Raw genomic sequence first — 25,680 nt, 5'->3', positions numbered from 1 at the left:
ATTGCCTAACAGCGGGCAAGGTTATAAATAGCCCAGCTTCGACACGAAGCCTTCAGTCTCGGAATAGTCTTCGGAGAAGTCAGTCGCAGAATAGCCTTCGGAGAAGAAAGTCTCGGAAGAGCCAGCTAAGAAGCCAGCCGTCATCAGGCCTCCGGAGAAGAAAGTCTCGGATCAGCCTTCGGAGAAGAGAGTCCAGTGTCTCGCCGAGTTATTGTAAGCAGTGCTTGTAACACTGCAAGTGCAAATGATTGTAAAGTGTGTGTAAACGAGCGAGAGAAATAAATTCGCTATATTGGGACGATGGCATGAACTTATTTGCAGCGTGACACACAAAACACGCTACAATATTAAAGGAGTGAAAGTCTAAGATTGAACACAGGAGTGCCTAAGCATTAAATATAGAGGCATGTGAGTAAAGCTCCACAACTTTCCAGACCTGACCACTAAATATATGTGAGTGGATTCTAGTTAGAAGAAACATTCTGAAGCACACTTGCAAGGATCCAACTACCTTATGGACTCAGCGGATAAACTCCCAATACACAGCAAGTTATTACTAGGTTTTTAGTGGGCCGTTTTATGATGCTGTCAGTAGCTCAGACTATACAGTGTCAAGTGGTGGGATGGCTGATGAATGATGAATTGAATGGATCTGGAAGGAAGTGGTCATGATCTAATCAATGCATTATCCTGGTATTCGCCTGGAGAAGCTAAGAAAATCACGAAAACCTTAATCAGGATAGCAAATGTCCTGGCTGGGATTTGAACCAAGCACCTCTGGAATATTAGAGCATTACATCTATGCCTGCCAATTTTGGTTTTAATGCTATCATCATGACAGATCTGAGGTTCTCACAGTGCTGAATATGAAGAATATGGCATTGTGGAATGTTACACCATGTCCTTTGGTAAATAGCTACCAATATTTTGGAGGAACCTACTTCCTATACCTTCAGGGCATATCACAAAGATGGAGGCAGCATGTAACTCCAAAATGTTGATAGCTATCTATGAAACTATGCACCATAACATTCCATAAAACTAACTTTTAACACTGTCACTACTTTTATGAAGGTATCTCATTTAAATAGCATTTGAAAATTCACTTCTTGCCTCCAACAAAACATGCCACATCTCTGTTATACGATAAGTCAGTTATTGTTTAGGAAAACAATTGGTGTTCATAAAGAGAACCAAATATATAAATAGTACATTCTGTGCATATAGCACAGATTTATTGACATTATTGAATTATCAATGACAATGTGGCTCTTTGATAAGTACAAGTACAAAACCTGCAAGAAATGTTTAAATCACACCTCTCTGCCTAAATATTCACAGTTCGCTGAGGGCAAGCCTGCAAGGGGAACTCCACCATCTAACTACTCAAAGTTCATGGATCTGTTGTGAATTTCTGGCAAGTACGAAAGCAACATTCAATTAGAAGCACTCTCACTATGGCATTTTTAGGCAAACAAAAGTCAACAAAACTTTCCTCGAGCTGAAAGACGTGTTAATTTCTGCATCTAAATTTATTTTTGGTTAAATATTTGAGGGAACTATATTGCTATTCTGCATTCCAAACTCGTTTTCTTTCACTAGAGCAAAACACTGCAAAAACCAAACTGTGGAATGGCGTAGGCTCACCCATTGGGGCAGCATGGCCATTTGCAGGGAAACTTTCGCCCGAGGAATGCGGCAAGAAGACAAAGGGAGGTGATGGCGACCATGGTCCTCCAGGAGAATAATGGACATGAAGTTGTGGTGGGACGGACTGACACTGGCACGGGGGACTCAGGCACAGGCCATGCCTCACTGCATAGACTGTTGGCTGAAAGAGAATGGATGGCCGTTTTGGTTTCTACTGGATTAACAAGCTGAAAGTGTTCAACCAGAGATGAACATGATGCAGGTACAAGCAACATATAGCTTCATGATACAGTGTTCTTGAGTGGCATATAATTACAGACTTCCAAAATATTTATCACCACATTCACAAAAAACTTGCCACTGGACTTTATCCTGCACCATATAAACCCAGTCTACATATGCATTTTGTCTATAAGATCAAGGTTAATATTCTGCATATAGCTCTACTTAGTGGTCTCTTCCCTTCAGGATTTCTAATTAAAATTTTGGATGTCAATTACACATCAAACCCATCTTATTCTTCTTGATTTATGACCCTAACAATACAAGTGAACTAATGTAAGAAGCATTTCATTATTCATTTGTTAATTATATGACCATGTCCATGTTATAAGGGGAAAACTACACGATTAGAACATAATGTGATCTATACATACTAACTGCTTTAACATTAAACAACTCTGCAATTTCCCCACAGAGTTTGTTTATATGTTTTATATGATTCTCAAAACAAACAGGAACAGGATTAACAAGTTTCCTCTAAGTTGTAATGTTATACAAAATTTCATTATAATCTGTCAACTGCCTTAGAAGTTGAAAAGTGATAAACACACACACAGCGTGGTGTCATCGTAAGACAAATTTCCTTTCATTTATTAAAAATTTTCCATGCATAAATTCCATAGTTTTCAAACTCTATCTCCATAGTGAGTAGATATTATGCAACAGAAAGCAAATTCTGACACATAAAAACTAATCTATTCTGAACACAGTGCAGTATGGAATACTGCTGTCACACTAGCTGCCAAGTGGATAAACTAAGCTTGGACTGCAATAAACTTCAGGCAGAGAAAGTTTTCAATAACATTCATGGCAGGCTGAAACATGAATTCTGCAAGGAACTCCTGAAACTTTTGAAGTCCCTGAACTAAAACTTGAGAAATTTGGGGAATATATTTGAACTGAAAGGGATTCAGTCCTGTACAATAAATCGTCAAGAGACGCGTCTGCAAGCAGAAAGACAGAAATACTGAAAGATTACAGGAGAAAAGACAGTAGAAACAACAGTTAAATATAAGGGAATGTGATAGCTTACTGTCCACAACATGTAGATATGCACTGGCATATGTCATTCCGAGGCTGTTTCCAGCGATGCAGGTGTACCACCCCTCATCTTCATATGATACGTTACTAAGCACCAGTTCTTCTGGACGATCAGTTGAAAGACTGGACTGTTAGACAAAATTGTGTAATCAGTTCTTTACTAATTGGATTTTCCTGAACAAAAAGGATGGCTGGCACAGTGCTGAACTTTGTGAAGTGTGATATTTGAGATTCTCATGGCAGTGACTACAAAGAATAGTATCTGATCTGCTGGGATATGTTATCATGTGGTCTGGTAGAAGGTTACTGATGTTTTGGAGGGATGTTCTGCCTCAGTCTTCAGGGCTGGAGTGTAAGCGACACAAACCAGTAAACAAGCAAGTAAGGAAGCAGCAAATAGCATGAAGCTTGCTCATTTACTCTTCGGCCCTGAAGATGGAGGAAGTACATTTCCCCAAAACGCTGGTACACTTCTACCAGATTACACAATGCCTTCATCCAGAAGGTGGTGTTATCAATGAAGTGATATTTGTTTATGGTTTATTCAACAGTGCTGTAAGTATCACATACTATACAGTCGTCAATTGTAGGACGAATAGTGAATAATGAATCGGAAGGATCTGGTTTAAAGTGATCATGGCCTAATCTGAGGTCACTTGAGGGACTGAGAAAAACCACAATACACAAATAGAGACCTCATCAAGACAACCAGTCTCAGGGCCAAGATTTAAACCTGGAACCTCCTGAATATTAAGCAGGATATTTACTTACTTCATTGCAGCATTCATTCTGAAGTGTCATCACAATTAAACTGATTTCCATATATGAGGGTAAGTCAATAAGTAAGTTCCAAATGGATATAGAACTTAAACAAATAAGAGTACTGATTTGAAAAGTGCTTTTATTTCTCAGCATAATCTCCCTGTACATTGAGACACTTGTCCCGTCATTTCACAAGCCCCTGAAAATCAGCAGCATAAAATTCTTTGGGCTGCTGTCGGAACCAGGCGGTGACTTCCCTTTCTACAGCTTCATCGGAAAAATGTCCAGCTGAAAGATGATGTTTAAGAGGGCCGAACAAATAGAAGTCGCTTGGAGCAAGGTCAGGGCTATATGGAGGATGCTCAAGAACTTCCACTTGAAATTTTTCAGTGTCTCATTTGTCTTGTTGGCAGTATGGGGACGCGTGTTGTCATGCAAGAGTAACACGCCTTTGGTGAGGAGTCCTGGTTGCTTCCATTGAATGTCCTTATGAAGTTTCCTGAGGATGTTACAGTAGGAGTCAGCATTTATAGTTTCTCCTTGAGGCTGGAATGCGGTGAGCAGTATGCCTTTGTGATCCCAGTCACCGCCTGGTTCTGACAGCAGCCCAAAGAATTTTATGCTGCTAGTTTTCAGGGGCTAGTGAAATGATGGGACAAGTGCCTCAGTGTACAGGGAGATTATGTTGAGAAATAAAAGCACTTTTCAAATCAGTACTCTTATCTGTTCAAGTTCTATATCCATTTGTAACTTACTTATTGACTTACCTACCTACATTTCACTAAATACAGAGAAATTTGTTTCAAGAAATGGAGAATCTGATAAGGTATGTTATGTAATACCTTCAGTCTGTGATATTTAGTTGTCCTGTACTCCTCTTCCTGTTATAAATGTTGAAAGAATGATATCCTCACCACCAAATGATAATGTATCATCCCAACACCACAATAAAAGACAAGAAGTTCTTGTTTCATAATACATCAACTGGTCCTCATATAAGCAAGGATGACAATATAAACAATGAACACATTCAGACTATTTACCAATTAAATTACTGTGTTTTGGTTTCAATGGATGCGTTCACAACACACATGTTGGTTTGCTAAGAGACCAGATCCCACTTTATGACCCATGGTGTATCAACATAAGAAGGTAAGAAAACTTTGACAGAGTACATTATTAAAAATTTAACTAACTATTACACAATCAATTTCATTGCTTATATTTAGGTATTCCATATTCAAATCTTGGCCCCATAGACCAGCTATGCTGACTGAGGGATTCTTTGATTTTTCCTTAATCCCTCCATGGAAATGCAAGGATAGTAACTCAAATTAGACCACAGCTGCTTCAAATTAACATGCTTTTCAATTCAGTATTTAGTATTATCTTATCATATCAAGCTACAGAAGCTGAACAACTGAAAGTGTTGTTGAATAAATCATAAGCAGATAAATAAATAAATAAAATAAAAAATAAATACACTGCTTTAGAAATATGTTAAACAAAAATAGATAAATTAAGAATTAATATATGTTTGAAAAAGTTTCACATATTATTCTTAGAAAAGTGAACAAGAATAGACACAAGACAAATTTGGAAAAGTTTCAAAAGGGATTTTTTCCTTGTGGAAAAGGTATGATATATTGTTGCATACAGGTTCTATGTACCATTTCCAATAACAAGTTTTAATAGCTGTTCTCTGACAAAAATGTCTTTGTAGATGCATCATCAGATGACATAAATCATTGTCATCATTAGAAAGACAGTAGATCTTATACATACAATGGGACAAACAATACATACAAGAGATTCTGACAAACACATAGGACTTTTCTTTTATGAGGTCTCCTATTCAGGATATGGCATATCTTCAAAGATGTTTCAGAGAGAGAACTGTGCAGGAATATTTTTTGTACTTACTTTTTCTGTCAAAAAGTGTTATCATAAATCATAATCTGCTCATGCAGACTTTCTGTTATACTCTGCAGTAAGAAGACATAAAAAACTAGTACAAGTGCTCAATAATATTATGCAACCAGCAAGATGCTTGTTTTTTTAGCAAGCCATTGTTTTTCTTGAACCCAATGAGCAGACTAAAAAGAAGTTAGTTGTTTCTCCAGAAAATTCATATACAAGGAAAGAGAATTCCTGGAACAGTCCAATAGAATAAGGAAGGCTTATAAGCCACAATCTCCACAACACTCACACACCACAGAACCTTTCATATAACAGGAAAACCATGGCTGGCAGATAGATTGGCATTGATATGTATGATGGTGGTAGTGATGGCCATGGTAGTCATAGTGGTGGGGGGTGGTGGCTGTAATGATGGTGGTGGTGCTAGGAGACATGGAAATGGGCGTGGTCATGGCCTGGTGGTGGTGATAACAGTACTATAGTGAAACCCCGATTTAAGCCTTTGTGGAGAGTAGTAAATTTAAATAATAAACTGAGGAGAATTTTAAACAGAGGATGATCATTGAAATTGAAGCTTATATGAGGGAAAAACACCCAGCCCGATGAGCTTTAAATGGGGGTTCCACTATAGCTGTGGATGTTGCAGCAAGAGCAGCAACACATTCCCAAGTCTAAGGCTCTGTGCACACTATTTTGATAACCACATGCAGATGGAAAAGATGGAAATCAGGTCACATGGGGGAGTTTTCCAAGCCCATGCATAGTTCATTTCTTGCCACAGTAGTAAACATACAGCTCAGACTGATTTCATAAATGATGTTTATCTATACATTTATGAGTACAAGAGAGACAAAAAAAAAGGTGAAGAAAACAATGAATCCATCACTTAATTTGTGAAAGATTACATTATGGTGAAGTTCATATATTTCAAGCACAACTGAAAGGTACCCTGGTCTGTGCTATATGTCAGGCAGTTGTTGCTCACTTCCCAAGGCAGCAGCCTGGGTTCAATCCCTGAGGTCAGGTCATGTGGGATTTGTGGTGGACAAAGTGACACTAGGGAGAGTATCTTCTTAGCAGGGTACCCCTGCTAATTGTCATTTAAGCAGCCACTCCACATTTATTAATCCTTCAATCATCAATGTTATACAGTCTTGATACTGACAGCATCATTAAATAACCAAGTAAGAAAAAATAACAGGTACCATAAAAAATTTCTAAAATTCTGCTGAATATTCATTGATTAGTTTATCAGAATTTCACTGTCTATGAAACTGTTCATATCAAAACCAACTGTCAAAATGATCTATAGACTTGAGAACTGTAAGTAATACTGTACACACAGGACAGGGCTATTGTTGTCACACTAGTCTGAGGAAAGCATACAACTGAAATGGACCATGATTCATTTGACTGCTGGAGACCTTGAGAATGCAACAGACTTTGAAATATGTTCAAGATTTCCATGCATGTCTTACCACACATGCTGATACCTAAGTTGCATTCCACACACCAATTTCACATCCATGCATGGAAAGGGAAATAATTATCGGCTGGCCTTAGTGTAAACTCTGCACTGAATTGAGGTCAGTGCACAGCTTCATCCTCCGACTCCAGAAGAAAGAAGCTCCAGTACCCATCATTCATGAGGCTATTATAATTCACTAAATTCTTGGTTTCTTTATGAATATGAAATGGCACCTTGTTTGCCCTTTTGGTTACATTCAAATGGCAGCAAATCCCTGTTGTTGCAGTGTTATCTTAGTTTTATATCTACTCTGCTGTATATCATAAAATAAAATCCATTCTTTAGTCAAAGAAAGACCACAGCAGATCACAAAGTTCCAGTCTGTCAAAAAGACAAAATATTAGAACAAATTAAGAGCAAATTTCAAAATGTCTTTAAGAGACTACTATTTGGAAAGAAATGGTTTACTATAACTTAGAGATGATATTAGTTGATAATGAATTAAATCATGTTTTAATAAAACAGCATTTCACTGCCTAAGAATTTCTGTAGTCTTCTCAGCCACTCCAAGCAAATGTTTGAACAGGGCAATGACAAGTTGAAAATCCATTATTCACAGTTATTGTTACATGACGTTATGCAGTTGAGGAATTATTATTAAATAAAATAATGAACCGAACAAATCTGAAATAAAAAAAGTTATCCTGGTACTCAAATAATTAAGCACTATGTCATGAAGGCATATGGGGGAGTGGAGGTACAGCTCCACCATCTTGACCTCAGCACTAGACGGAGGTGAGTGGTCAGCATCACACCTCAGCCACTTTACCCCTGGGGAAAAACATACCAGTAGCTATTGATTGAGAGGCTGGTTGAGCCCAATAGCTGGCCTGGACATTGTGGAGAAGAGAAAAAAAATCTTTCCCCTTCTCGGATTTGAACCCTGGATGCACAGCCCTTAGCTATTAATTTTTAAGTAGATTATAGAATTTTACAAATCTTACGCACATCTGCAAACCTGAGCAGTGTCTGTCCACCTGTCAGTTTGTATGCATGAAACACCTTAAGTACAGCTGGACAGATCTACATAAAACTTGATACTGGAGAATATCACAAAAAATTCTCAAGCTATTTCAATTTTTATTTAGGTAGGACATGAAAACCTACATTTGTTTCTGCAAACATCTGTCAAAGAAACAATTGCTTCAGACAAAAGTTATAGAGAGAAATGAAACACACACCTTGTGTCCAATATTCTTTCTCCCTAAGTCCTGCATTCTTTGAGATAATTACACAAATGAGAAGTTACCAAAAAACAGAGAGAGAGAATACAGTCTTTAATCAATGTAAACTACATTAAAATGCTCTATTACAGTATCATTTTGAAGCATATAATAACAATACTTACTTGTCATTTAGAGCGTGTGAGAAGAGAGAACACTGAGGCCTTAATACTGGCTGTTTATTCATTCAGTATGTCTACACAGTTTTGAGTTCCTGTCAGTCTGAATGGGACCTAGTGTAATCACCTAACAGTGAGTAGCTGCATATGAATTTAATGCTTGTTTATTATGAAGGAAGAGATAGCTGCAGTTTTAACTATTTTATTTATGATTCCTTCTGCTAAACACACCTGTTAAATTATGCTGTAGCCTGTTTCAGTTTCTGGCCAGTTAATCTACTCAATTAATAATTCCCTAGAAACTGCTGATTTCTCATGGCTGATTATTTGACTAAGGTTCACAGTCTTGCAACGGTTCTGCATTAGCCTCAGAATTCATAATGTAATGGAACATATTATATACAATCATCAAAGCGGCCTCCATAGTCTAGAGGTAACGTTCCCACCTCATGACTCGTAGTACGCGGGTTCAAATACCCGGTGGAGGTCGTCGAATTTTTAAGGGAGGAAAAATTCAGGGAACAAGTCCTACGGGAGGAACTTTAAGCCGTGGGTCCCGTGTCATAGATTTACGGCACGTAAAACAACCTCATGTCTCTAGGAGACCTCTGAGCAAAATTAGGCCAAGTTTCCTGTCCAAGTAGTTTCCAGTTCCTCTGGTAGATGGGGGAAGTATCAGGTACCACTGCCAGAGGAGTGGGGACCTCTCTGACAGAAAGAGACTAAAGTATTAGATACCACTGCCAAGTAGAGGGTATAAACCTTGCTGGCAGAAAGGGACTAGGAACCCCTGCCAGAGGAGGGACGACCTTGCTGACAGAAAGGGACTAACTATTAGATACCACTGCCAGTAAGAGGTTGGAACCTCGCTGGCAGAAAGGGGCTGATAGTAAGCACCAGTACCGGTAGGGTATGGAGACAGTAGAAATTAAAGGGGGATGCACAATGGAGCAGTATCGGTCTAAGTGCATGGGGAAACCCACCCGCTCAATACGAAATACAATCATCAGTAAAATTAGCAATCTGTAGTTATTTGTAGTACAGGGATTTCCATGTTGTGACATCCTGCTTTATACAGATTTCAGCATATTAACTCAGAAGAGCAAATGCATGACCTTAATAGTAATGAATCTTGTAACTGTGAGAAAACATTGCATACCAGCAGCAAAAGATGGTTTCTGTATCCTTCTTTCGATATTAAAAATTCAGTTAAAAATCCTTCTGTGAGATATGAGGTTCTCACAGTGGCAACTGTAAAGAATACTGTTTTAGGGATGTGACACCACGGACTTTCATATACAGGCGTGACTTTTCAAAGGAATCTGCTGCTACTGTCTTCAGGATAAAAAAGTCTTCTACGCTGAAGATGCAGCAGCTAGCAGGTTCTTCTGAAACACTGGTATCCATCTATAAAATTATAAGGCATCACATCTCAGAAGTAAGTAATCTTCATAGAAGTTCTGCTTTAAAAGAGTTCACTTATTTTGCAGGATTAACATCCAGATTAGCCCAGTTATGTGAACAAAATAATTATATGGTTTCTTAATTCTGGTCTGTTGCTTACACTGTAAGAGTTAGTCTACTCAGTACCATTTGACAATGGATTAAGATGGCAACAAAAGACAGAAGTTTCCAATGTGATAAACAACCTAGTGTGCTGTGTTAACATGTCATGCATGCAGCAAGCAGGGTAGTCTGCACTATGAGTTGCCAACTATATCGCATGTAATGAAACACATGCTGCATGCAGCAAGCAGGGTAGTCTGCACTATGAGTTGCCAACTATATCGCATGTAATGAAACACATGCTGCATGCAGCAGCCATAAATAAGAGAGGGCTTATGTACCTTCACCACGTTACTAGTTTCTGTTTCATTAAGGGAGGTGTAGTACCCCCGAAACCACTCAACATGTGGATGAAGATCAGATAGAACTTCACACCGAAATGACTCGTTATGACCCACCACCACGGTTGAGTTTTTTGGGGCTTCTGTTAGAATTGGCCTGTGATGGAGACGCTCTAGAAAAACAAGGCACAGTTACAGAGAAGCTTGTCGAGCGAGAGTGTAGCATCTTTCTGAACAAGCAGCATACAACTCACTTAAGAAATACTTGATGTAGATGAAATACGAAAGCCAAAGTTATATAAAATTGTAACAACACAAAAATTGGAGAAAACATTTTGATTTATTCCTTTTGTGGATGATGACAGAATTCACTACTTATGCATCCCACAAGACCATCATCTTGAGCAAATAAAATATTTATATTTCAAAAGTGGGTCTGTAATGCTCATTCAGCAAGCAAGTGTACATGCTGCTCTGATACTCTGCTCCTGCAACACATCACCTCTCACCTGTACAAGGAGAGTGCTATTGTCTTCCATAGGATCTGTTCCTTCTTCAAACATGTGAGGCATCTTTATCCACTGTATGTGAGGCTCAAGGTCAGAATATGTGGGGCAGTTAAACATCACTGTTGTGTTCACCCGAGCCGTCACATTGCGTGGATAATCTTCCTTCACATATGGTTTGTGAGGGTATCGCTCTGGCAGGAATGAATACACAGTGTTGTGAGAGAGAACTGGAGCAAGAGAATTTACAGTTCTCTCCTTCTTTATGCTATCAGAATTTCATTTCTCTTTGTAATCCCAATATGAGCTAAAGCATATGAAAAGACTGCACTCCAACAATCTCCTTAGCCAGTGTGGAAATGTATAAACAAATAAATACAAAACACAGGATCACTGAAAAAAAAAACTCCATAGTAAGTTTTATATCTCACTTAGCCAGAGACATATAATACTGGGATTTGGCGCAAAGCACTCAGGAACTCAGAAATTATTATGAATCATAACAATTAATTTTCTTGGGATTACTGAACTTTGTTCATTGTATAGTAGTCTAAAAACATAACATTTCAGAAAAAGACCCAGTTTCCAAAATGATATATCCTTTACAATACTGGACAATGGACGAAGCCCAAAAATTCAGCAATCCTGAGCATTATATACAATCACCCTTTATAATTAATTTTATGTTATTTTTCCTCAGAATTTTATGAAGGTTCTACATTTCAAAAAATCATCTTGGAAAATAACTCAAATTGATATTATAAAATAGTGAAAGAAATGAATCATAAAAAAAGAAAATATACAACTAACAAGACAAACAGACATGGAAATAGCTCATTTATGACCCTATCAGCCTTTAAGTAAAGTTATCCCTGTGCTCAACTAATTAAGCACCATGCCATAAAGACATATGGGACAATGGATGTATGGGTCCATGTTTTCCTGATCTCAGCTCTAACTGGAGGTAACTGCTCAGCTTCATGCCCCGGCCATTTTACCTCCGGGGAAAGAGCTCCTGGTACCCATTGGATAGGAGGCTCTGTGAGCTATGCACACATCTCTCATACTGAATTGCATCACTTAACAGTTTATGACACGCACATGAGCACACGAGCGCACATGCGCGTGCACACACGCACACACACACACACATCATCATCCACAAGATACATCACTTCTAAAGAATGTAAAAGGTTGTGTATTATCCATCAAACTGCACAAGCATGTTGCAAACTCTGGATTTGGGATTCATAAAATACTTCAAACAATATTAGAGGAAGCACATAGTACAAAAACTGTGTTGCCTGACCTAGGAAAGGGCATTGAGTTAAAAATCAGTGTTTTGAAATCAACACATTTCACAGTAGCAGTTTGGCATCAAGTCACACAGTCCACAATTATGAACCATTTCCATTAAGGTGGCAATGGGTGTGAATCTTAACATAGAAGTTGGTTCAGACAGTACTGAAGATGATGATACATTCCAAAAGGACTGGACTGGGCTTTGTGCTGAAAAAGATGTCAACTTCAGTTCATATGTACTTCCAGACAGTGAGCTTTCCATGTGCCCCATTTCCAGCATTGATGAATTGTGCATTGATAGTGGAGGTGGGGAAGCAGTGAGAAGGAAAATGGAGGGGAATATGAGCCCAAACCAGTACTGGGTTTTATGGAGGTATACAATGCTTTCAAAACTTCTTTATGTGTATAATGTTGGTGAGCATGATGAACAGAATGTTTTCTGGTAGATTCTAAAGATTTCTGATGATGGTGTATAACACTCAGAACTACTGGGTTTTTTTGGACTTTTTCCATCATCCAGTATTCTAGAAACTAGAAAGCATGACATTTCATAAACTGGATCTGTTTCCGTCCTCAGGTGAGGGAGCAGGAAGACACCTACTCATTTGTGTCCCAGTGATTCAGGTTAGCTCTTTCTAAGGGATCCAACTGAATATGTGTCTTCCTGCCCCTTCACGTGAATTAATGAATGAATGAATGAATGAATGAATGTATGAGGGTTGGGCCCTTCCAGCCCTTGCACAGTGACTTTCAATGATCAACTGTTCTTCCTTCTTCCCCCCCCCCCAAACATTTATCAATTCTACACTTCGAATGATGTGTAGGACTTTGTTTGTTTGAGGGTGTCACAATAGTAATTTGGCTCCATAAAAAACTGGCCCAAGTGATGAAACCTTAAACATGCTATAGCCTCACAATCACACAGGATGTGTGAGGCTGTTTCATATTTTTCTAGGCACCCTTCACAAGTGGGGTCATCTGTTTGTCCCAGGTTGAAAAGGTGTCCATTTAGGTGATAGTGTCCTGTAAACAGTCCTACCACCCATCTTAACTGGTCTCCGCCTAATTTTAACGGATTCTTCATTCTTCTGGCAGAGGGCCCTGGTACATGTCCCTTTGCCTGTCTGAGTCCAGTTATGGATTCCCAGTTCCCCCCCCCCAGTCCCTGATCGCTTTCTTGGCAACTCCAACTGAGATGCCACAAGCTGGTTCACATCCTATGAACGGCTGTTCAGATCCTGTTCTGGCCAGCTGATCTGCTGTTTCATTACCAACCATACCCTAATGACCTGGCATCCATATCAGTTGAACTCTGTTATGTTTGGCCAGTTGTGCGAGGGATTGGTGGCAGTCCCAGACCAGTTTTGAGGTGATCTGGTATTTGCTGAGTGCTTTAATTGCAGCTTGACTGTCTGATAGAATGTAGATGTTTCTATTTTTATAGTTTCTATCTAGTTTCTCAACTGGGCATGCTGCTCTTCACCTGAGGACGGAAATAGATCCTGTTTCCAAAACATCACGTTTTCTATTTTCTAGAGTACTGGATGATGAAAAAGTCCAAAACCCCACTAATTCTGCGAATGTTTAAAACTTTGAGATGGCAGTTTCATCCGAAATGCAATGCTTCAATGAAGCAATTGACAATAACAGATTTATTTACAGAAACGTTATTTGGAGACAGGTATTTTAAAGTAACATTTACATGCTCAATATTTTTGTAGACCTACGTAAAAAATGGAGGATTTTTATTACTTTTTTAGTTTTCTCAAGTTTATTACTCATTAAATGCTTTCCTACGCTCATACTTTCTTTCGCTATCTCTTCAGAAATGGTGGACAGGGATTTCACTGTAAATAAAATAAAATAAAAAAAAAGTAAATAAATATATACCAATATAAAATTCCAAGGTATCTATCAAACAGGAGCATGGCTAGGCCTATAGCCAGTCACCTAGCCCATAATCAGTGAAGTTATCATGTTTCATTGCTACAAAAAATAAATAAGAATATAAGCTGTACTCAGCAGTACAAGGTGGTGAAAAAATGAAATGAACATACCAATGATATCCACTTTGTATGTGAAGTTAATGCAGCCACACAAATTGCAGACTATGCATGTGTAGTTTCCAGAGTCTGATACCACCAAGTCCTCCAGTATAAGAGACCAGCGACCATTACGGATGCTGTATAAATGGCGATAAGGAGGTGCTCCATCCTTTGTCCAAGTGATGTTGGGCTCTGGGTTTCCTACGAACAGTTGAAAACAACCACAGTTTATTTGAGCATCTGTGAGGTAACCTACACACCACTCATTAACCCATGGCCTCCAGCACTGTCAACATACCAATTTGCTTATGTGGTGACCCATAGGCACAATGAACATGTTTCATATATCTACATGACCTAGAATGTTTCTTCAAGACTTCATCGTAGGTTATGGTCAAGAAATATCTTTTGTTTAAGTGTTCTTTTGGACAATTGAATTGAATTGAATTGAATTTATTTACATTCTATAAATCCTAAGCAGGTTAGTACCTTTGGATACAGAAAAAGTCAAAAGGTTACATACATAAGTACAGGCAATTTTACCTTAAAAATTAATATAACTTAATTTTACATCATTCTCTATTTACATTGAAGTATTCATCTAAAGAGTAGAAGGAATGAGCATGTAGATAATTCTTTAACTCTGATTTAAACTTTTTAGTATCATTGCCCAAGTTTTTAATACTTTGTGGCAGATTGTTGAACACTTTTATGCCAGTAAAGTAGACTCCTTTTTGATATACTGATAAAGTTGATGAGGGTAGGTGGAAGTTATATTTTTGTCTAGTATTCATGTTATAGACATCAGAATTTAATTTGAATTTATCTTTGTTGTAAACAACAAATAAGAGAAGTGATAATATGTATTGCGATTGAAGAGGTAGAATTTTTAATTTCTTAAATAATTCTCTACATGAATCTCTACTTCTACATCCTGTAATGATTCTAATTATATTCTTTTGTATTTTAAAAATTATTACACTATGTGAAGAGTTCCCCCAAAATATTAATCCATAGTTCATAATAGAATGAAAGTAGGCATGGTAAACCATCTTCAATGTTTCCTGTGACATAAAAGGCTTAATTGATCTCATCGCATAGCAAGCTGCATTTAATTTAGGTATAATTTGTTCAATATGTATTTTCCAAGACAGTGTACTGTCTACATGTATTCCAAGGAATTTTGTATCAAGTACTTTACAGATTAATTTGTTGGCATAACTGATGTCCAGATCAATTTGGTGGTTGTTTTTAGTTGTGAATGATATGTAATGGGTTTTATCAAAATTTAATGAGAGTAAATTGGCTTCGAACCATCTGTTTAAGGCTTCAAATACAATATTTATGTCATTTTTAAAGTTTTCAAATTTAGAGTTCTTAAATATTATACTAGTGTCATCTGCATATAGAATTGGTTTAGATTTATTGTTGATGGTTTTAGATAGATCATTTATGTAGAGAAGAAAAAGTAAGGGACCTAAAATTGATCCTTGTGGAACACCGTGCTTTATAATTCCCCAGTTTGAAAATGCATTATGACTGGAGTTTTTATTATTTATTTCAACTCTTTGATACCTGTTTTTGAGGTATGATTTGATCCATTCATTAGCTTTGCCAGTTATTCCATAGAAATTTAATTTCGATAGTAAGATATCATGATTAACACAATCGAAAGCTTTTGCTAGATCACAGAAAATCCCTCCCACAATTAATCTGTCATTGAGAGCACTTAAAATATCGTTAGTTAGTTCATAGGTTGCTTTTTCTGTTGTTAGGTCTTTCCTAAATCCAAATTGCTCTTTGACTAATATGTTGTTAGAATTTAAGTGTTCAAGTAGTCTATTATACATAACTTTTTCAAAGACTTTTGAGAATGAAGTCAATATGGATATTGGTCTGTAATTAGAGATGCATTTTCTCTCTCCTTTTTTAAAAAGTGGTTTCATTACAGCGTATTTTAAGCGTTGAGGAAAAGTACCTGATGATAAAGATTTATTACATAGATGATTCAAGGGTGAACTGATGTAAACAGAGCTTGCTTTAAGTAATTTGGTAGAGATTTCATCATATCCATGTGAATTTTTGGGCTTAAGGGATTTAATAATGTTTTCAATTTCCTTCCTTGTTGAGAATTTGAGATTGATATTTGGAAATGAATTGTTAAAGGCACGAGACAGATAGTATATTGGATTATTATTATTATTATTATTATTATTATTATTATTATTATTGGAATATGTTTTCTCAGCTAATGAAAGGAAATATTCATTAAATGCACTTGCGATAGCTTGTGGATTGTTAGTGGACTTCCCTTCAATATTCAAACTTTGTACGTCTTCATTAACAGATTTCTTTCCTGATTCAACTTTCACAATATCCCAGGTGGTTTTAATTTTATTGTTTGATTTTAGAATTTGGCTGTTATAGTTATTCTGTTTGGCTTCTTTAATGACTTTTGACAAAATTTTACAGTACATTTTGTAGTGACTTTTTAGTCTTGGATCATTACTGTCCCTACTGGCCAAATATAGTTGTCTTTTGTGTTTACATGAAGTTTTTATTCCAATTGTTATCCAGGTGGATTTGTTTTTATTTTCATTTTTGACTATTTTTAAGGGAAAGCTTGAATAAAAGATCCTCAAGTATGTGTTCAGAAAGCAATTAAATTTAGAATCAATATTATTGCTGTCAAATACATTGTCCCATGATTCATTACTTAATTTTGTGACAAAATCTGCCATCGTATGCTTGTTGATTTTCCTTACTGTTTGATATTGTTGATTACTGGGCTGAAGGTCAATATTATTTATTTCTATGAGTTGAGCATCATGATCGGATAAGCCATTTATAAAGGGTCCTACAGTATAGTCTCTTAATTTTGAGTTATCAATGAATATATTATCTATCGCTGAACTAGAATTATTTTGAACTCTTGTGGGAAAGTTAACAGTACTGGAGAGATTGTAAGATGATAACAAAGAGTCTAAATTTAGTTTCCTATTACTGTCGATGAGATAGTTTATATTTATATCACCACAAATTATAAATTCAACTTTTGAACTATGCAGTACATTTAGGATGGTTTCTAATCTATTTATAAAGTGATCGAAGTTTCCAGATGGGGCTCTATATAAAGTCAGTATACAAATATTAGAAAAAGGAGAGTCTAACTTTAGAGCACATGCTTCCAGATCCTGGTCTTTGCAATAATCTTCTAAATTTATTTTAGTAAATTTTAGGTTTTCATGTACAAAAATACTCACTCCTCCTTTCTCCAGTGTTTTCCTACAGTATCTAGCACCTAAATTATAATTTTCTAAGTGAAGATGTTCTAATTCCAGCTGTTTCATGTGATGTTCAGTAAGGCACAGTATGTGTGGAAGATTTGAATTCATGGAGCTTATTAGTTCATTTGTTTTGTTTCTCAATCCTCTTATATTCTGATGGAATATTCTTAGTACTTTATTATTCACTGAATTTAGTAGACTGCAATTACCTTTTCCGATTTCTATTGGTTCACTAACATTATTGTCTGAAAGATTAGTTTCTTTTGCAATTTCTTTTACTTGATAAACTTTACTTGCACTCTTTATCCTAAAAAATGATTCTGAACACCCATGACAACTGGAATGTGTCTGCCCTTAATGCTCTCTGCAATGAGTCGCGTCAGCTTGTCCTTGCCTCGAGGATTAAGATGCAAACCATGGACAGTATGTTCGCTCCTCAATATTGAAGAGACATCAATCGCATCAATGTGGGCCGCGCCGACCTCCACAAGCGAACGCTCAAGCCGAAGATTAATCTCCCTTACACACCTGTTAATCCATGGCTTGTCATGTCGCCAGAGAAGACCAACAAACCTCACATTGGTGTGACTAGTTTTCTGGGCAATGTCACTTAAATCTTTCTCAATTTGATAATTGAGGTTTAATAATCTATATTCAACTCTGTCAACAATAATCAGCTAGAGGTTTAATGTTTTGTANTGTTAGAAGTTTACAGCATAAAGAAACACAAAACCAATAACGAAGTATGTATTAAAGGCATAACACATCACTGTGGTCATGATGCAAGGGCCAAGAAGGCAACCCCTTATTTATTCATTCATTCATTCATTCATTCATTCATGTATGTATTTATGTTAAAATAATAAAACTATAATTTTAAATAATTTTCACAATTTTATAAAATATGAATTTTAAGTGCTATATATATTATACTCAGATAGGCCCATCCTCTCAATATAATTAAAAAGGCATTATAATCACATGTAATAATATATACATCCTATCTGATTTTTATATAAGAATATCTGATGACTGTAAACAGAACATTTTTTTATGTTAGTGTGGTGGGACTAAGTCCCTTGTATTGCGGCCACTTCTGGCCTACTGTACCAGCCCCAGACGATAGATGAGGGTGATTGTGGAGCAATTGGTGGAATGAATGTCAGGGGAAACCGAAGTACTCAGAGAAAAGCTGCCCCAGCGCCACTTTATCCACCATAAATCCCACTTGACCAGACCCGGATTTGAACCCGGGCAGCCACGGTGGGAAGCCAGCAACCAACTGCTTGAGCTATGGGACATAGGCAAAACATGCCAAAATGTGTAACCTGGAGATGATGTATATAAGTTGCCATTGCATATGAATGTAATTATTATAATTAAACACGATGGTATGATCAAATTTCAATTATTCTACTGGACTTTGCCCATCATCCAAGTTTTTCCAAAAACCACTGTTTCACAAACTTATTTCCTTCATCAGGTGAAAAGGATGCTACGAAAAAAGTATGCACTGTTGGTCCCTATGCTGGGCCATTCTCAAGCCATGGTCTAATTATGCAGCCATAATCATCCTAACCTCAATACAGTGCATAAATTTTGAACTCTACTGAAAATTCTCATATATTTTGCACATCACAATTTTCAGCTTTTGTGATTAAAAGAAGCATAAACTATGCTAAGGAATGCCAAATATTGTAGGGATTTTACTGTGTGGACATATTTAATATATGTGAATAAACTGGTAACATTAATTTTCTATATAATTAATAATCAATTTTTATGAGAAATTTACGATCTAAGTATAAATTTGTATTAATCTAAAATATCTCATAAAATCCTTGTCCCATGAAACCCACTGCAATCATGCATCTCTAGTACTGTATGTATAAACTGTAGAGTACAGAATTTACACAACTAAACAAAAAAATGAACGGATGAAGCGTTACTTTGATTAAAGAAGTTCATTGATTTATTTGCTGTTATCTTGTTTTTAATTTATGGCATAGCAATATTTTGTTTATGTACACTAAAGCTGGACCTAATCATGTGACACTTAAGGAGTTATCCAGTAAGAATCATAACTGGCAATTTGTTTTGTTACCTAAAGAGACATAACCAGCTCTACAAATCTTGGTTGATAACTAAATGCACTAGATGGAAGTGTAATGTAAGAAAGCTCTCAGACCAAAAACTGTTACAAACTTACCTTCCTTCCAAGCAATGGGGTTAGACAGATGGGCCACAACTCAAAAACTGCAGGTGTGATAATGTGTTGAGTCGTTAAGGCTATCGTATATGTCATGTGGCAGTGAAAGATGAGTATGGAGCAATGGGGAAATGATGATTAACAAGGGAAAGAGAAAGAAATTGGGAAAAGCCTGCTCCATTGATATTTTGTCCACAGTGAATCTAAAATGAAGTCACCTAGGATTAAATCCACGCCTCTGCTATGACAAGCCAGCTTCTGACTGCCCTAGCTATAGCACAGCCTGTATAGAACTATCTGGAGATTAATTCTGAACAGAATATTGTTTACCTTCTGCAGGGCACTTGAGGCGCAGCATGTTCCCAGCTGGCTTTGCGATCATGCGGTTCATGTTTCCCGGCTTGGTGAAGCGGGGTGGCATTTGAGGCACTGTCTCATTATACTCCCCTGCTACTCTGTTAGTCTCAGTATCATGTGAATCTTCTTGGTCATTCAAGTGAGATACTGGCGTGAGATTATCTGGAACTTCACAAAATATAAAGACAAGCCTCTTGAAATTTCAATGGTAAAGTGTAAGAAACGAATTTTATCAAATACAATTTGAAAATTCTAGCTACATTTATACTATGATATTGCGCTTTATATAATGAAGATTTGCATTAGCCATGCTGCTATCCAAAACAAAATTTTATCAGCAAATGTGAAAACTAATATCAACTCAAGCATACCTTACTGTTATCATCTTATACTATTTATAATTACATCCTAACATATACAATGACAGAAGAACAAGACTCAGCCTTTACGTGTATATGTGAAAGAAAGATGAAAATAAAAACTGATAATGGAAAACCAAGAGCATATCCACAAGATGGTGGAAGAGGAGTGAACAAATTAATTACTTGATAACAACATTAAAACTATTAGAGTGTGAAATTCAAAATGCCCTGGCTCACCCAGTAACTACACAGCAAAATGTGTGATACCTTTGAGACACATCAGACAAACTTTACATAAAAAATTGTATATTATGTGATGTCATATGAATGCTTTGGTCTACTCAGGTTAATGAATTCATATCTCACATATATTTTTGTTCATCAACCAGGAATTATGTAAGTTAAAATCCATATCATACTGAAGAGTACCTGGGATATAATACCATGTAGTCTGTTGTAAGTCAATCGATGTTTCGGGGGAACATGTGGCTTCCATCTTGAGGTTTGAATAAGCTGAGCAAGATGCCAGCATGAAAGCAGATGGCAAGCCAAGCAATTGCAGATTATGTAGAAAGCAGGAGGGAAACGAAAGAGTTGACCTCAGTTCCCATTGGTTTACCGTGGGACAGAATAAAACTGCTGGGCACTCACACGACCACTGAGCGAACCAAAAGGAGACAAGAACAGTAGTTTATGAGGCCCTGAAAAGGGGCAGCTTGTAGTATCAACCTGGGCCACCACATCCAACTACACCATACCACCATCAGGGAGGCAACTGAGAGTGAGCTTCATCCAAACAATATGAACAGGGAAAAAGGCTTCTGTCTGAGCAAGTCATGGAAACCTCATATCTGCTCCCTGAAAGACTGTAGGAAGCTTCCAGCACATGAAAGCAGATCCGAGTTCCACATGGGGCCATGCAGGTCTGTGTACAATGCCCATATCACAACACAAAATATTCCCTCTCTGGGTGCTCACCAGCCTCCACACTCCCTTCTCTTACCTCTGCTCCCTCATCTCCTACTGCATGCCTGTGACTCACTTACTTAACCTCTCTCCCTTACAATTGGTTCCCTGTCTAACATACCCTTACATTTTCTCCTTGTCTCTCTCCTAGACCAGCAAAAACGCTCCTCTTCAGAGCCTCATAAACTCCTGTTCTTGTCTCCTTTTGGTTCACTCAGTGGTCACGTGAGAGCTCAGTGATTTCATTCTGTTCAGTGGCAAGACAATTCTAACTGAGTTCCAATCTTCCGTTCCCTCCTCCTCCTTATTTAATCTGAAATTTCCAGCCAGCTGAATATTTGGCTTGAACCTGCTTTCACACTCCTATCTTGTTCTGCTTATTCAACCCTAATATGTTCCTCTGAAATGTCGGTTGACTTTCAACAGACTACATAATATTACATCCCAGAAGGCAGTATTCTTCATAACCACCTCTATGAAAACCTCAAATACTTCTTGTACATACTGTAACTTACTGTCAACAACACGAAGATAAGCACTGGCAAATGTAATCCCAAAGGCGTTGTTGGCAACACAGGTGTACCAACCCGCATCTTCATGTGTCACATTTCTAAGAGTTAGAATTTCTGGAGTGTCAGTATGTATTCTGAACTATTAACAAAAAAGAAAAAAACGAAAATCAGAATGGGTCAAAAGATGGCATTCATTCAACCACTTCAATGCAATGAAATATAGAACTCTTTTAAACAGTTTTCACTATACAGAAAAGGAAATCCAATCATTCTGCTGCCAGGAAAGAAGTGGTAATCAGATGTTATCCTTGCACTATGTAAAAGCTTTAACCAAGATATAGTTTTGAAGAACACTGTAAACTTTAGTAATGGGAACCATGTTAAGAGTCTGGGTGATAGGCTGCTCAGGGTTACAGATTAGTGAGGGAGGGAACAGAATAATAACTGCAGAGATAATAGAGGGAAGCAGAAAGAGATTAACCGTGAAGTTTTTACAGCATATACTTTTATAAGGGGCCCCGCCCCATAAAAATATGGGATGTGGAAACTGCATATAATATTACAACACAACAAAGATCCAGTCATTCATCCTTGCAGTAAACTCACGGGCAAGACACCACCAATAAAACTGATCTATCAGCACACACAATGCCAAATGTGCATAAATACCAAATGCTGAAATCAAGAATTAACACATCAAATTAATGCTAATGAATTATCATGTTCTGTCTAAAGCAACACAAAGAATGTATAACATTCAGTTTGTTTTATTAAAATCACAACATGTTTCGTTAATTTTATCTGGTCATCATTAGGTGAATACAAATACTTAATGAGTGCTCTGTTGAATTGGAATCGCTTCACCTCTCTATGGGCCCATATTTTCAATAGTTTTTGTTTAATGCCAGTATTAACATGGATAAAATCTACATATAAAACGAAATTGTTGTGTGGACTATGTAAAAATGAAAGACCCTGGGGTGAACTAGGGTAAGTGAGCCCAAAGCTACAAGGGTATGATCCCTTATTCCATTTGTTGTTGGGTGTTGGGTGTGATGCTTGAGAATGGACTGGTGGATGTTTGATAGCCTAACCAGGTTATGGTCCTTACTCTTGAAATGTGTAGCTTAGAGGGCCCATGTGAGAGTTAAAGCAATTGCAATTCAACAGAGCACTCTTTAAGTATCTGTATTCACCTGATGATGACCAGATAAAATGGTCAAAACATGTTGCATTAGACAGAACATGATAATTTATTGGTTTGATCACACAACAGGATGCATTCCATAAAGATCAAATTAAAGCATTCACTTCACTGTTCATATGTTGCAGTTCAGAGCTCCAAAAGACCAAACCTTGTGTACAGAATGTCCCATTTGCATTGATCATTTGAAATAGCTCTTTTCAGATAAAGGTTGATCAGTTTCAAGGGCAGCACATGATATTAGATACAATTTGTGTTAATGTCAGTGACAATTTTTAACTGACATCCTATGTACAACAGCTATTCAGAAAGTAACACCCCTGTGAGCTGTTAACAAAACAAGCAATGAGAAAAAAATATTATATACAAAAAATATAATGCACATATTTAAGATACTTTTCAACATAAGCACTGCCAGAATTGAGGCACTTGTCATATTGGGGTATAAGTTTTTGTAAGCGTGTGTCAAAAAAGTTTGCAACATCTCAGCCAGGTTCTGACACCTTCCATCAACTCATTATTGTTGAAGCAATGTGATCCAACCAGTTCTTCAGGTAGGTAAACAGGTGGTAGTCACTTGAAGCAAGATCAGGGCTATAAGGAGGGTGGTCAAACAACTCCCAGTTGAAATGCTTCAGCAATGCTCAACTGTGAGCAGCTGTATGCGGACGCACACTGTCATGGAGGAGCACTACTCCAATGTCAGCATTCCTCGTCTTTTGTTCTGAATGGCCCTATGCAGGTATTTTAGCACTTCACAACACAGAATGTGGCTGAGCTCACAAGTGGCACACTTTTTTACACAGGCATACAGAAACTTATTCCCCAACATAACAAATGCCTGAATTCTGGCAGTGACTGTTTTGAGAAGTAGTACTGGGACATTACATGTGTATTTGATATGACAACTGTTGTGATAGTGGTTTCAAAAAAGTGTTTGGTGCCTCTGAAGATGATCCAAATGGATCAAAACATGTAAAGCTAGTGAATCAAGTGAGATAACTGAAATAGTCACATTGGACAGACTTGTCTTTTATAATTGTAATAATCTGTAATCTTACTACATTCCTTACATTCCTTGTTGTACAGTTCCGCATTTAGCCATTTTTTCATAAATGTCTCTATTTGTTTAAAAATCTTGGTTATGAATGATATTTTGATCACTTCTCTGCCATGTATTGAAAACCCATCAAAATGCATACTCTCCACAGCATGTAAGACATGGACAAATAATTGGCAACATGGCATTCATTCATAATTTCAGGGAAGAAAAGAAATCATTGAAGGCATGCCTGTGCCATGATTCTTGGGACTGAGCCATGCATAAGGAAATGTTATTTGGCCCAGGTGGAAATCTGTAAAAACATGCTGCATATGACAGGAAGCAACACACAATGTTGTTTAAAGCTTAATGACAGTTACTTATTATTCAGTATTTTACATTTAAATGTAGTAAATTTAGACAGTCTGTCACATCAGAATGTATGGCACTTGTTACTTTAATTCTACTACTTTTCCAGACATTACTTTAGAATTTAACAAACTAGATCATCAAGTTAACAGCAAAATCTAAAAGATCATTTTCTTTGAAATCCTTAACCCAATGTATGAACATTCAAATGACCTGCTGCTGCATACACAGTGGCCTTCTGAGTATGCACAGTTTTCATCTGTTTCTCATAGATCACTAGCACATGCACTATACACTGATACTACATACTACCACAAGCTGGCTACATTATACAGAAAGGCTACTTCCCTGACACCTGTGGTTGACATGTGAAAAAGAAAATTCCACAGCTAACTGAAAACCATCATGAGTCTTACCCAACATTCCCACAAAATGTGTTTCCCTTTATTTTCCAAGAAGAGGGGACCTTAAATCCCAGATATTACATTGCTGCTGGTGGGGTGGTTAAGAGTATTATAATTGAGAGAATGCAATGCTTGGCCAGCTGGACTGCATGCCTGAGCTAGTACAATAGTACAATGCATGGCCAGTGATTACTTTTGTAACTTACATAACTGTTGGTTGTTGGTTACATCCTCTGAAGCTTTGAAATTAATAAAGAAGCAATGCATGAGAATACGAGTCTAAACTTGGATGCAGCCAGTCACTTCTCACAGACTACAGAACTGCATATCATGGTGGTGAGCATTTCATCCCATAAAGGGAAATTCCTTAAGAGCTAAATAGAAGATAGTGGAGTTACTCAGTTAATCAGTCAGCACACTGGCTTGAAATGTTTCACACTATTACCATTGGTCACCTTTCATTCCACATTTTGGTCAGATGTTACAAAATTTTTAGAATCTGATATCTTCAACATGTAAAACCTTAGCATAAATGTACCTAAATACATATGTTTCAAATCATATTTCTTCTTAAAACACAAAATTTGCACAACAATACAATGAAGGAATAAAATCACGGTATTTTGGGTCTAATATGAGTTATCATATATATATATATATATATATATACAGGGTGTCCCAGGAGGAATGTGCCAAACTTCGGGAGGGTGTTCCTTATGTTAAAGTATGCCGATATAACCCAA

At 37.2% G+C, this 25,680-nt stretch overlaps 1 protein-coding gene across 2 annotated transcripts in view; it reads right to left on the bottom strand.

Annotated features, from left to right (window-relative positions):
* LOC111872649 (fibroblast growth factor receptor 3) overlaps positions 1-25,680 on the bottom strand; it is a 91,891-nt gene that overhangs the window by 19,016 nt on the left and 47,195 nt on the right. The window contains exons 8-12 of one of the 2 annotated variants that reach the window (XM_023866741.2): positions 21,922-22,057; positions 20,052-20,246; positions 14,238-14,426; positions 10,882-11,072; positions 2,966-3,101 (exon numbers count right to left, since the gene is read on the bottom strand). In XM_023866741.2, coding sequence (XP_023722509.1) covers positions 2,966-3,101; positions 10,882-11,072; positions 14,238-14,426; positions 20,052-20,246; positions 21,922-22,057 — 847 coding nt within the window. Of the gene's footprint in view, positions 1-2,965; positions 3,102-10,372; positions 10,546-10,881; positions 11,073-14,237; positions 14,427-20,051; positions 20,247-21,921; positions 22,058-25,680 lie in introns of both variants that reach the window. The other variant, XM_023866747.2, reaches the window with a different exon arrangement.

The sequence above is a fragment of the Cryptotermes secundus genome, unplaced genomic scaffold, assembly GCF_002891405.2.
Source record: "Cryptotermes secundus unplaced genomic scaffold, Csec_1.0 scaffold1013, whole genome shotgun sequence".
In the NCBI taxonomy this organism is placed as follows: Eukaryota; Metazoa; Arthropoda; class Insecta; order Blattodea; family Kalotermitidae; genus Cryptotermes; species Cryptotermes secundus.
This window is presented reverse-complemented; position numbering and strand designations above follow the sequence as displayed.